At 73.1% G+C, this 13,021-nt stretch overlaps 1 protein-coding gene across 1 annotated transcript in view; it reads left to right on the top strand.

The window, feature by feature from the left end:
• EPPK1 (epiplakin 1) overlaps positions 1 to 13,021 on the top strand; it is a 33,564-nt gene extending 20,543 nt beyond the window's left edge. Inside the window, exon 2 of the mRNA XM_072949948.1 lies at positions 1 to 13,021. This exon is cut by the window's left edge and continues 15,097 nt beyond it. Within this exon, the coding sequence (XP_072806049.1) occupies positions 1 to 12,634 (12,634 nt within the window). The 3' untranslated portion in view covers positions 12,635 to 13,021.

Below are 13,021 nucleotides of genomic sequence, written 5' to 3'. Positions count from 1 at the left end.
CGAGAACCTCACCTACAAGCAGCTACTGCGCCGCTGCGTGCGCGACCCCGACACGGGGCTCTACCTGCTGCAGCTGGCGGGCCGGGGCTCCGCCGTGCACCAGCTGGGCGAGGAGCTGCGCGCCGCCCTGCGCGATGCCCGCGTGACGCCGGGCTCGGGCGCCCTCCGGGGCCAGGGCGTCTCCGTCTGGGAGCTCCTCTTCTACCGGGAGGTGTCCGAGAGCCAGCGGCAGGACCTGCTGCGCCGGTACCGGGAGGGCTCGCTGACCGCGCCGGACGTGGGCGCCGCCCTCGCCTCCCTGCTGGCCCGGGCCGAGGCCGAGGACCAGGTCCCCCGGCCCGCGCCCCCCGACCCCCGGGGGGCCCTGCGTGCCGCCACCATGGAGGTCCGGGTGGGCCGCCTGCGGGGGCCCGCGGTGCCCGTGTGGGACGTGCTGGCGTCCAGCTACGTGAGCGAGGCCACCCGGGAGCAGCTGCTGGCCCAGTTCAGTGCGGGGACGCTGGGCTTGCCCGCGCTGACCCACAGGCTGACCACCATCATCCAGGAGGCGGAGGCGGCCGACGGGACCGAGCACGGGCTGGGGGGCGCCGCCCCCGGCCAGCCGGAGCCCGGCCCAGCCGGGCGCGGTGACGGTGACGCCGACGCGGGTCCCTCCCCGGGCCAGGCCGACGCCGAGGCCGCCCGGGCCCTCCAGGAGCGGGCCCTGCGGGCCGCCACCATGGAGGTGCAGGCCGGGCAGTTCCGCGGCCAGCCCGTCTCCGTGTGGGACGTCCTCTTCTCCTCCTACCTGGGCCAGGCCCGCCGGGACGAGCTCCTGGCCCGGCACGCGGCCGGCACCCTGGCCCTGCCCGGCCTGGTCGCCATCCTCACCCAGGTCATCGAGGAGGCGGAGGAGCGGCTGAGCAAGGTGTCCCTCCGGGGCCTGAGGCGCCAGGTGTCGGCCTCCGAGCTGGGCAAGTCCAGGATCCTGGGCCCCGAGACCCTGCGGGACCTGGCCCAGGGCACCAAGACCCTGCAGGAGGTGTCGGAGATGGACTCGGTGAAGCGCTACCTGGAGGGCACCAGCTGCATCGCCGGCGTGCTGGTGCCCGCCAGGGACGAGCCCGGGCGCCAGGAGAAGATGAGCATCTACCAGGCCATGTGGAAGGGCGTCCTGCGGCCCGGCACGGCCCTGGTGCTGCTGGAGGCGCAGGCGGCCACCGGCTTCGTCATCGACCCCGTGCGCAACCAGAAGCTGTCCGTGGAGGAGGCGGTGGCCGCGGGCGTGGTGGGCGGCGAGCTCCAGGAGAAGCTGCTGTCGGCCGAGCGCGCCGTCACCGGCTACACCGACCCCTACACCGGGGAGCAGATCTCCCTGTTCCAGGCCATGAAGAAGGACCTGATCGTCAGGGAGCACGGCATCCGCCTGCTGGAGGCCCAGATCGCCACGGGCGGCGTCATCGACCCGGTGCACAGCCACCGCGTGCCCGTGGACGTGGCCTTCCAGCGCGGCTACTTCGACGAGGAGATGAGCCGCGTCCTGGAGGACCCCAGCGACGACACCAAGGGCTTCTTCGACCCCAACACGCACGAGAACCTCACCTACAAGCAGCTACTGCGCCGCTGCGTGCGCGACCCCGACACGGGGCTCTACCTGCTGCAGCTGGCGGGCCGGGGCTCCGCCGTGCACCAGCTGGGCGAGGAGCTGCGCGCCGCCCTGCGCGATGCCCGCGTGACGCCGGGCTCGGGCGCCCTCCGGGGCCAGGGCGTCTCCGTCTGGGAGCTCCTCTTCTACCGGGAGGTGTCCGAGAGCCAGCGGCAGGACCTGCTGCGCCGGTACCGGGAGGGCTCGCTGACCGCGCCGGACGTGGGCGCCGCCCTCGCCTCCCTGCTGGCCCGGGCCGAGGCCGAGGACCAGGTCCCCCGGCCCGCGCCCCCCGACCCCCGGGGGGCCCTGCGTGCCGCCACCATGGAGGTCCGGGTGGGCCGCCTGCGGGGGCCCGCGGTGCCCGTGTGGGACGTGCTGGCGTCCAGCTACGTGAGCGAGGCCACCCGGGAGCAGCTGCTGGCCCAGTTCAGTGCGGGGACGCTGGGCTTGCCCGCGCTGACCCACAGGCTGACCACCATCATCCAGGAGGCGGAGGCGGCCGACGGGACCGAGCACGGGCTGGGGGGCGCCGCCCCCGGCCAGCCGGAGCCCGGCCCAGCCGGGCGCGGTGACGGTGACGCCGACGCGGGTCCCTCCCCGGGCCAGGCCGACGCCGAGGCCGCCCGGGCCCTCCAGGAGCGGGCCCTGCGGGCCGCCACCATGGAGGTGCAGGCCGGGCAGTTCCGCGGCCAGCCCGTCTCCGTGTGGGACGTCCTCTTCTCCTCCTACCTGGGCCAGGCCCGCCGGGACGAGCTCCTGGCCCGGCACGCGGCCGGCACCCTGGCCCTGCCCGGCCTGGTCGCCATCCTCACCCAGGTCATCGAGGAGGCGGAGGAGCGGCTGAGCAAGGTGTCCCTCCGGGGCCTGAGGCGCCAGGTGTCGGCCTCCGAGCTGGGCAAGTCCAGGATCCTGGGCCCCGAGACCCTGCGGGACCTGGCCCAGGGCACCAAGACCCTGCAGGAGGTGTCGGAGATGGACTCGGTGAAGCGCTACCTGGAGGGCACCAGCTGCATCGCCGGCGTGCTGGTGCCCGCCAGGGACGAGCCCGGGCGCCAGGAGAAGATGAGCATCTACCAGGCCATGTGGAAGGGCGTCCTGCGGCCCGGCACGGCCCTGGTGCTGCTGGAGGCGCAGGCGGCCACCGGCTTCGTCATCGACCCCGTGCGCAACCAGAAGCTGTCCGTGGAGGAGGCGGTGGCCGCGGGCGTGGTGGGCGGCGAGCTCCAGGAGAAGCTGCTGTCGGCCGAGCGCGCCGTCACCGGCTACACCGACCCCTACACCGGGGAGCAGATCTCCCTGTTCCAGGCCATGAAGAAGGACCTGATCGTCAGGGAGCACGGCATCCGCCTGCTGGAGGCCCAGATCGCCACGGGCGGCGTCATCGACCCGGTGCACAGCCACCGCGTGCCCGTGGACGTGGCCTTCCAGCGCGGCTACTTCGACGAGGAGATGAGCCGCGTCCTGGAGGACCCCAGCGACGACACCAAGGGCTTCTTCGACCCCAACACGCACGAGAACCTCACCTACAAGCAGCTACTGCGCCGCTGCGTGCGCGACCCCGACACGGGGCTCTACCTGCTGCAGCTGGCGGGCCGGGGCTCCGCCGTGCACCAGCTGGGCGAGGAGCTGCGCGCCGCCCTGCGCGATGCCCGCGTGACGCCGGGCTCGGGCGCCCTCCGGGGCCAGGGCGTCTCCGTCTGGGAGCTCCTCTTCTACCGGGAGGTGTCCGAGAGCCAGCGGCAGGACCTGCTGCGCCGGTACCGGGAGGGCTCGCTGACCGCGCCGGACGTGGGCGCCGCCCTCGCCTCCCTGCTGGCCCGGGCCGAGGCCGAGGACCAGGTCCCCCGGCCCGCGCCCCCCGACCCCCGGGGGGCCCTGCGTGCCGCCACCATGGAGGTCCGGGTGGGCCGCCTGCGGGGGCCCGCGGTGCCCGTGTGGGACGTGCTGGCGTCCAGCTACGTGAGCGAGGCCACCCGGGAGCAGCTGCTGGCCCAGTTCAGTGCGGGGACGCTGGGCTTGCCCGCGCTGACCCACAGGCTGACCACCATCATCCAGGAGGCGGAGGCGGCCGACGGGACCGAGCACGGGCTGGGGGGCGCCGCCCCCGGCCAGCCGGAGCCCGGCCCAGCCGGGCGCGGTGACGGTGACGCCGACGCGGGTCCCTCCCCGGGCCAGGCCGACGCCGAGGCCGCCCGGGCCCTCCAGGAGCGGGCCCTGCGGGCCGCCACCATGGAGGTGCAGGCCGGGCAGTTCCGCGGCCAGCCCGTCTCCGTGTGGGACGTCCTCTTCTCCTCCTACCTGGGCCAGGCCCGCCGGGACGAGCTCCTGGCCCGGCACGCGGCCGGCACCCTGGCCCTGCCCGGCCTGGTCGCCATCCTCACCCAGGTCATCGAGGAGGCGGAGGAGCGGCTGAGCAAGGTGTCCCTCCGGGGCCTGAGGCGCCAGGTGTCGGCCTCCGAGCTGGGCAAGTCCAGGATCCTGGGCCCCGAGACCCTGCGGGACCTGGCCCAGGGCACCAAGACCCTGCAGGAGGTGTCGGAGATGGACTCGGTGAAGCGCTACCTGGAGGGCACCAGCTGCATCGCCGGCGTGCTGGTGCCCGCCAGGGACGAGCCCGGGCGCCAGGAGAAGATGAGCATCTACCAGGCCATGTGGAAGGGCGTCCTGCGGCCCGGCACGGCCCTGGTGCTGCTGGAGGCGCAGGCGGCCACCGGCTTCGTCATCGACCCCGTGCGCAACCAGAAGCTGTCCGTGGAGGAGGCGGTGGCCGCGGGCGTGGTGGGCGGCGAGCTCCAGGAGAAGCTGCTGTCGGCCGAGCGCGCCGTCACCGGCTACACCGACCCCTACACCGGGGAGCAGATCTCCCTGTTCCAGGCCATGAAGAAGGACCTGATCGTCAGGGAGCACGGCATCCGCCTGCTGGAGGCCCAGATCGCCACGGGCGGCGTCATCGACCCGGTGCACAGCCACCGCGTGCCCGTGGACGTGGCCTTCCAGCGCGGCTACTTCGACGAGGAGATGAGCCGCGTCCTGGAGGACCCCAGCGACGACACCAAGGGCTTCTTCGACCCCAACACGCACGAGAACCTCACCTACAAGCAGCTACTGCGCCGCTGCGTGCGCGACCCCGACACGGGGCTCTACCTGCTGCAGCTGGCGGGCCGGGGCTCCGCCGTGCACCAGCTGGGCGAGGAGCTGCGCGCCGCCCTGCGCGATGCCCGCGTGACGCCGGGCTCGGGCGCCCTCCGGGGCCAGGGCGTCTCCGTCTGGGAGCTCCTCTTCTACCGGGAGGTGTCCGAGAGCCAGCGGCAGGACCTGCTGCGCCGGTACCGGGAGGGCTCGCTGACCGCGCCGGACGTGGGCGCCGCCCTCGCCTCCCTGCTGGCCCGGGCCGAGGCCGAGGACCAGGTCCCCCGGCCCGCGCCCCCCGACCCCCGGGGGGCCCTGCGTGCCGCCACCATGGAGGTCCGGGTGGGCCGCCTGCGGGGGCCCGCGGTGCCCGTGTGGGACGTGCTGGCGTCCAGCTACGTGAGCGAGGCCACCCGGGAGCAGCTGCTGGCCCAGTTCAGTGCGGGGACGCTGGGCTTGCCCGCGCTGACCCACAGGCTGACCACCATCATCCAGGAGGCGGAGGCGGCCGACGGGACCGAGCACGGGCTGGGGGGCGCCGCCCCCGGCCAGCCGGAGCCCGGCCCAGCCGGGCGCGGTGACGGTGACGCCGACGCGGGTCCCTCCCCGGGCCAGGCCGACGCCGAGGCCGCCCGGGCCCTCCAGGAGCGGGCCCTGCGGGCCGCCACCATGGAGGTGCAGGCCGGGCAGTTCCGCGGCCAGCCCGTCTCCGTGTGGGACGTCCTCTTCTCCTCCTACCTGGGCCAGGCCCGCCGGGACGAGCTCCTGGCCCGGCACGCGGCCGGCACCCTGGCCCTGCCCGGCCTGGTCGCCATCCTCACCCAGGTCATCGAGGAGGCGGAGGAGCGGCTGAGCAAGGTGTCCCTCCGGGGCCTGAGGCGCCAGGTGTCGGCCTCCGAGCTGGGCAAGTCCAGGATCCTGGGCCCCGAGACCCTGCGGGACCTGGCCCAGGGCACCAAGACCCTGCAGGAGGTGTCGGAGATGGACTCGGTGAAGCGCTACCTGGAGGGCACCAGCTGCATCGCCGGCGTGCTGGTGCCCGCCAGGGACGAGCCCGGGCGCCAGGAGAAGATGAGCATCTACCAGGCCATGTGGAAGGGCGTCCTGCGGCCCGGCACGGCCCTGGTGCTGCTGGAGGCGCAGGCGGCCACCGGCTTCGTCATCGACCCCGTGCGCAACCAGAAGCTGTCCGTGGAGGAGGCGGTGGCCGCGGGCGTGGTGGGCGGCGAGCTCCAGGAGAAGCTGCTGTCGGCCGAGCGCGCCGTCACCGGCTACACCGACCCCTACACCGGGGAGCAGATCTCCCTGTTCCAGGCCATGAAGAAGGACCTGATCGTCAGGGAGCACGGCATCCGCCTGCTGGAGGCCCAGATCGCCACGGGCGGCGTCATCGACCCGGTGCACAGCCACCGCGTGCCCGTGGACGTGGCCTTCCAGCGCGGCTACTTCGACGAGGAGATGAGCCGCGTCCTGGAGGACCCCAGCGACGACACCAAGGGCTTCTTCGACCCCAACACGCACGAGAACCTCACCTACAAGCAGCTACTGCGCCGCTGCGTGCGCGACCCCGACACGGGGCTCTACCTGCTGCAGCTGGCGGGCCGGGGCTCCGCCGTGCACCAGCTGGGCGAGGAGCTGCGCGCCGCCCTGCGCGATGCCCGCGTGACGCCGGGCTCGGGCGCCCTCCGGGGCCAGGGCGTCTCCGTCTGGGAGCTCCTCTTCTACCGGGAGGTGTCCGAGAGCCAGCGGCAGGACCTGCTGCGCCGGTACCGGGAGGGCTCGCTGACCGCGCCGGACGTGGGCGCCGCCCTCGCCTCCCTGCTGGCCCGGGCCGAGGCCGAGGACCAGGTCCCCCGGCCCGCGCCCCCCGACCCCCGGGGGGCCCTGCGTGCCGCCACCATGGAGGTCCGGGTGGGCCGCCTGCGGGGGCCCGCGGTGCCCGTGTGGGACGTGCTGGCGTCCAGCTACGTGAGCGAGGCCACCCGGGAGCAGCTGCTGGCCCAGTTCAGTGCGGGGACGCTGGGCTTGCCCGCGCTGACCCACAGGCTGACCACCATCATCCAGGAGGCGGAGGCGGCCGACGGGACCGAGCACGGGCTGGGGGGCGCCGCCCCCGGCCAGCCGGAGCCCGGCCCAGCCGGGCGCGGTGACGGTGACGCCGACGCGGGTCCCTCCCCGGGCCAGGCCGACGCCGAGGCCGCCCGGGCCCTCCAGGAGCGGGCCCTGCGGGCCGCCACCATGGAGGTGCAGGCCGGGCAGTTCCGCGGCCAGCCCGTCTCCGTGTGGGACGTCCTCTTCTCCTCCTACCTGGGCCAGGCCCGCCGGGACGAGCTCCTGGCCCGGCACGCGGCCGGCACCCTGGCCCTGCCCGGCCTGGTCGCCATCCTCACCCAGGTCATCGAGGAGGCGGAGGAGCGGCTGAGCAAGGTGTCCCTCCGGGGCCTGAGGCGCCAGGTGTCGGCCTCCGAGCTGGGCAAGTCCAGGATCCTGGGCCCCGAGACCCTGCGGGACCTGGCCCAGGGCACCAAGACCCTGCAGGAGGTGTCGGAGATGGACTCGGTGAAGCGCTACCTGGAGGGCACCAGCTGCATCGCCGGCGTGCTGGTGCCCGCCAGGGACGAGCCCGGGCGCCAGGAGAAGATGAGCATCTACCAGGCCATGTGGAAGGGCGTCCTGCGGCCCGGCACGGCCCTGGTGCTGCTGGAGGCGCAGGCGGCCACCGGCTTCGTCATCGACCCCGTGCGCAACCAGAAGCTGTCCGTGGAGGAGGCGGTGGCCGCGGGCGTGGTGGGCGGCGAGCTCCAGGAGAAGCTGCTGTCGGCCGAGCGCGCCGTCACCGGCTACACCGACCCCTACACCGGGGAGCAGATCTCCCTGTTCCAGGCCATGAAGAAGGACCTGATCGTCAGGGAGCACGGCATCCGCCTGCTGGAGGCCCAGATCGCCACGGGCGGCGTCATCGACCCGGTGCACAGCCACCGCGTGCCCGTGGACGTGGCCTTCCAGCGCGGCTACTTCGACGAGGAGATGAGCCGCGTCCTGGAGGACCCCAGCGACGACACCAAGGGCTTCTTCGACCCCAACACGCACGAGAACCTCACCTACAAGCAGCTACTGCGCCGCTGCGTGCGCGACCCCGACACGGGGCTCTACCTGCTGCAGCTGGCGGGCCGGGGCTCCGCCGTGCACCAGCTGGGCGAGGAGCTGCGCGCCGCCCTGCGCGATGCCCGCGTGACGCCGGGCTCGGGCGCCCTCCGGGGCCAGGGCGTCTCCGTCTGGGAGCTCCTCTTCTACCGGGAGGTGTCCGAGAGCCAGCGGCAGGACCTGCTGCGCCGGTACCGGGAGGGCTCGCTGACCGCGCCGGACGTGGGCGCCGCCCTCGCCTCCCTGCTGGCCCGGGCCGAGGCCGAGGACCAGGTCCCCCGGCCCGCGCCCCCCGACCCCCGGGGGGCCCTGCGTGCCGCCACCATGGAGGTCCGGGTGGGCCGCCTGCGGGGGCCCGCGGTGCCCGTGTGGGACGTGCTGGCGTCCAGCTACGTGAGCGAGGCCACCCGGGAGCAGCTGCTGGCCCAGTTCAGTGCGGGGACGCTGGGCTTGCCCGCGCTGACCCACAGGCTGACCACCATCATCCAGGAGGCGGAGGCGGCCGACGGGACCGAGCACGGGCTGGGGGGCGCCGCCCCCGGCCAGCCGGAGCCCGGCCCAGCCGGGCGCGGTGACGGTGACGCCGACGCGGGTCCCTCCCCGGGCCAGGCCGACGCCGAGGCCGCCCGGGCCCTCCAGGAGCGGGCCCTGCGGGCCGCCACCATGGAGGTGCAGGCCGGGCAGTTCCGCGGCCAGCCCGTCTCCGTGTGGGACGTCCTCTTCTCCTCCTACCTGGGCCAGGCCCGCCGGGACGAGCTCCTGGCCCGGCACGCGGCCGGCACCCTGGCCCTGCCCGGCCTGGTCGCCATCCTCACCCAGGTCATCGAGGAGGCGGAGGAGCGGCTGAGCAAGGTGTCCCTCCGGGGCCTGAGGCGCCAGGTGTCGGCCTCCGAGCTGGGCAAGTCCAGGATCCTGGGCCCCGAGACCCTGCGGGACCTGGCCCAGGGCACCAAGACCCTGCAGGAGGTGTCGGAGATGGACTCGGTGAAGCGCTACCTGGAGGGCACCAGCTGCATCGCCGGCGTGCTGGTGCCCGCCAGGGACGAGCCCGGGCGCCAGGAGAAGATGAGCATCTACCAGGCCATGTGGAAGGGCGTCCTGCGGCCCGGCACGGCCCTGGTGCTGCTGGAGGCGCAGGCGGCCACCGGCTTCGTCATCGACCCCGTGCGCAACCAGAAGCTGTCCGTGGAGGAGGCGGTGGCCGCGGGCGTGGTGGGCGGCGAGCTCCAGGAGAAGCTGCTGTCGGCCGAGCGCGCCGTCACCGGCTACACCGACCCCTACACCGGGGAGCAGATCTCCCTGTTCCAGGCCATGAAGAAGGACCTGATCGTCAGGGAGCACGGCATCCGCCTGCTGGAGGCCCAGATCGCCACGGGCGGCGTCATCGACCCGGTGCACAGCCACCGCGTGCCCGTGGACGTGGCCTTCCAGCGCGGCTACTTCGACGAGGAGATGAGCCGCGTCCTGGAGGACCCCAGCGACGACACCAAGGGCTTCTTCGACCCCAACACGCACGAGAACCTCACCTACAAGCAGCTACTGCGCCGCTGCGTGCGCGACCCCGACACGGGGCTCTACCTGCTGCAGCTGGCGGGCCGGGGCTCCGCCGTGCACCAGCTGGGCGAGGAGCTGCGCGCCGCCCTGCGCGATGCCCGCGTGACGCCGGGCTCGGGCGCCCTCCGGGGCCAGGGCGTCTCCGTCTGGGAGCTCCTCTTCTACCGGGAGGTGTCCGAGAGCCAGCGGCAGGACCTGCTGCGCCGGTACCGGGAGGGCTCGCTGACCGCGCCGGACGTGGGCGCCGCCCTCGCCTCCCTGCTGGCCCGGGCCGAGGCCGAGGACCAGGTCCCCCGGCCCGCGCCCCCCGACCCCCGGGGGGCCCTGCGTGCCGCCACCATGGAGGTCCGGGTGGGCCGCCTGCGGGGGCCCGCGGTGCCCGTGTGGGACGTGCTGGCGTCCAGCTACGTGAGCGAGGCCACCCGGGAGCAGCTGCTGGCCCAGTTCAGTGCGGGGACGCTGGGCTTGCCCGCGCTGACCCACAGGCTGACCACCATCATCCAGGAGGCGGAGGCGGCCGACGGGACCGAGCACGGGCTGGGGGGCGCCGCCCCCGGCCAGCCGGAGCCCGGCCCAGCCGGGCGCGGTGACGGTGACGCCGACGCGGGTCCCTCCCCGGGCCAGGCCGACGCCGAGGCCGCCCGGGCCCTCCAGGAGCGGGCCCTGCGGGCCGCCACCATGGAGGTGCAGGCCGGGCAGTTCCGCGGCCAGCCCGTCTCCGTGTGGGACGTCCTCTTCTCCTCCTACCTGGGCCAGGCCCGCCGGGACGAGCTCCTGGCCCGGCACGCGGCCGGCACCCTGGCCCTGCCCGGCCTGGTCGCCATCCTCACCCAGGTCATCGAGGAGGCGGAGGAGCGGCTGAGCAAGGTGTCCCTCCGGGGCCTGAGGCGCCAGGTGTCGGCCTCCGAGCTGGGCAAGTCCAGGATCCTGGGCCCCGAGACCCTGCGGGACCTGGCCCAGGGCACCAAGACCCTGCAGGAGGTGTCGGAGATGGACTCGGTGAAGCGCTACCTGGAGGGCACCAGCTGCATCGCCGGCGTGCTGGTGCCCGCCAGGGACGAGCCCGGGCGCCAGGAGAAGATGAGCATCTACCAGGCCATGTGGAAGGGCGTCCTGCGGCCCGGCACGGCCCTGGTGCTGCTGGAGGCGCAGGCGGCCACCGGCTTCGTCATCGACCCCGTGCGCAACCAGAAGCTGTCCGTGGAGGAGGCGGTGGCCGCGGGCGTGGTGGGCGGCGAGCTCCAGGAGAAGCTGCTGTCGGCCGAGCGCGCCGTCACCGGCTACACCGACCCCTACACCGGGGAGCAGATCTCCCTGTTCCAGGCCATGAAGAAGGACCTGATCGTCAGGGAGCACGGCATCCGCCTGCTGGAGGCCCAGATCGCCACGGGCGGCGTCATCGACCCGGTGCACAGCCACCGCGTGCCCGTGGACGTGGCCTTCCAGCGCGGCTACTTCGACGAGGAGATGAGCCGCGTCCTGGAGGACCCCAGCGACGACACCAAGGGCTTCTTCGACCCCAACACGCACGAGAACCTCACCTACAAGCAGCTACTGCGCCGCTGCGTGCGCGACCCCGACACGGGGCTCTACCTGCTGCAGCTGGCGGGCCGGGGCTCCGCCGTGCACCAGCTGGGCGAGGAGCTGCGCGCCGCCCTGCGCGATGCCCGCGTGACGCCGGGCTCGGGCGCCCTCCGGGGCCAGGGCGTCTCCGTCTGGGAGCTCCTCTTCTACCGGGAGGTGTCCGAGAGCCAGCGGCAGGACCTGCTGCGCCGGTACCGGGAGGGCTCGCTGACCGCGCCGGACGTGGGCGCCGCCCTCGCCTCCCTGCTGGCCCGGGCCGAGGCCGAGGACCAGGTCCCCCGGCCCGCGCCCCCCGACCCCCGGGGGGCCCTGCGTGCCGCCACCATGGAGGTCCGGGTGGGCCGCCTGCGGGGGCCCGCGGTGCCCGTGTGGGACGTGCTGGCGTCCAGCTACGTGAGCGAGGCCACCCGGGAGCAGCTGCTGGCCCAGTTCAGTGCGGGGACGCTGGGCTTGCCCGCGCTGACCCACAGGCTGACCACCATCATCCAGGAGGCGGAGGCGGCCGACGGGACCGAGCACGGGCTGGGGGGCGCCGCCCCCGGCCAGCCGGAGCCCGGCCCAGCCGGGCGCGGTGACGGTGACGCCGACGCGGGTCCCTCCCCGGGCCAGGCCGACGCCGAGGCCGCCCGGGCCCTCCAGGAGCGGGCCCTGCGGGCCGCCACCATGGAGGTGCAGGCCGGGCAGTTCCGCGGCCAGCCCGTCTCCGTGTGGGACGTCCTCTTCTCCTCCTACCTGGGCCAGGCCCGCCGGGACGAGCTCCTGGCCCGGCACGCGGCCGGCACCCTGGCCCTGCCCGGCCTGGTCGCCATCCTCACCCAGGTCATCGAGGAGGCGGAGGAGCGGCTGAGCAAGGTGTCCCTCCGGGGCCTGAGGCGCCAGGTGTCGGCCTCCGAGCTGGGCAAGTCCAGGATCCTGGGCCCCGAGACCCTGCGGGACCTGGCCCAGGGCACCAAGACCCTGCAGGAGGTGTCGGAGATGGACTCGGTGAAGCGCTACCTGGAGGGCACCAGCTGCATCGCCGGCGTGCTGGTGCCCGCCAGGGACGAGCCCGGGCGCCAGGAGAAGATGAGCATCTACCAGGCCATGTGGAAGGGCGTCCTGCGGCCCGGCACGGCCCTGGTGCTGCTGGAGGCGCAGGCGGCCACCGGCTTCGTCATCGACCCCGTGCGCAACCAGAAGCTGTCCGTGGAGGAGGCGGTGGCCGCGGGCGTGGTGGGCGGCGAGCTCCAGGAGAAGCTGCTGTCGGCCGAGCGCGCCGTCACCGGCTACACCGACCCCTACACCGGGGAGCAGATCTCCCTGTTCCAGGCCATGAAGAAGGACCTGATCGTCAGGGAGCACGGCATCCGCCTGCTGGAGGCCCAGATCGCCACGGGCGGCGTCATCGACCCGGTGCACAGCCACCGCGTGCCCGTGGACGTGGCCTTCCAGCGCGGCTACTTCGACGAGGAGATGAGCCGCGTCCTGGAGGACCCCAGCGACGACACCAAGGGCTTCTTCGACCCCAACACGCACGAGAACCTCACCTACAAGCAGCTACTGCAGAGGGGCACTGTTGACCCAGTAACAGGCCTTGTCTTTCTTTCGCTTTCATGACCATTATTGAATATTCTAGTTCATCTTTAAGAGATGTAACAGTATATGGAAATATTGTTTTTGTCCAAATTTTGTGCTCCCATTTTTCAATCTGCATGTTAATGTGGACTTAACTTTTCACTCTCCTGTGTCATGTTTTCTTGCTTTTGGTTCGTTTTGTGCTAAATGAAATGTGATAGCTTTCTCATGTTGTTTGGTCTCTTTGTGTAATTAGCGTGAATTTTCAGTTTTTTTTTGACATTCCCACTTGACCATTTCCAATAAAGTGTGCTATCTTCAGAGTGAAGAACTCCTTCTGGTCTCAGGCCTATCACCTGACTTGGATTCTCAGTTTGTTATGTGTTATGTGTTATAATACGTGAATTAAATGCACTACTTTCAGTGATG

The sequence above is a fragment of the Vicugna pacos genome, chromosome 25 (assembly GCF_048564905.1).
Source record: "Vicugna pacos chromosome 25, VicPac4, whole genome shotgun sequence".
NCBI classification, from domain to species: Eukaryota; Metazoa; Chordata; class Mammalia; order Artiodactyla; family Camelidae; genus Vicugna; species Vicugna pacos.
The sequence above is the reverse complement of the archived record's forward strand: the minus strand, read 5'-3'. Positions and strand labels throughout refer to the sequence as shown.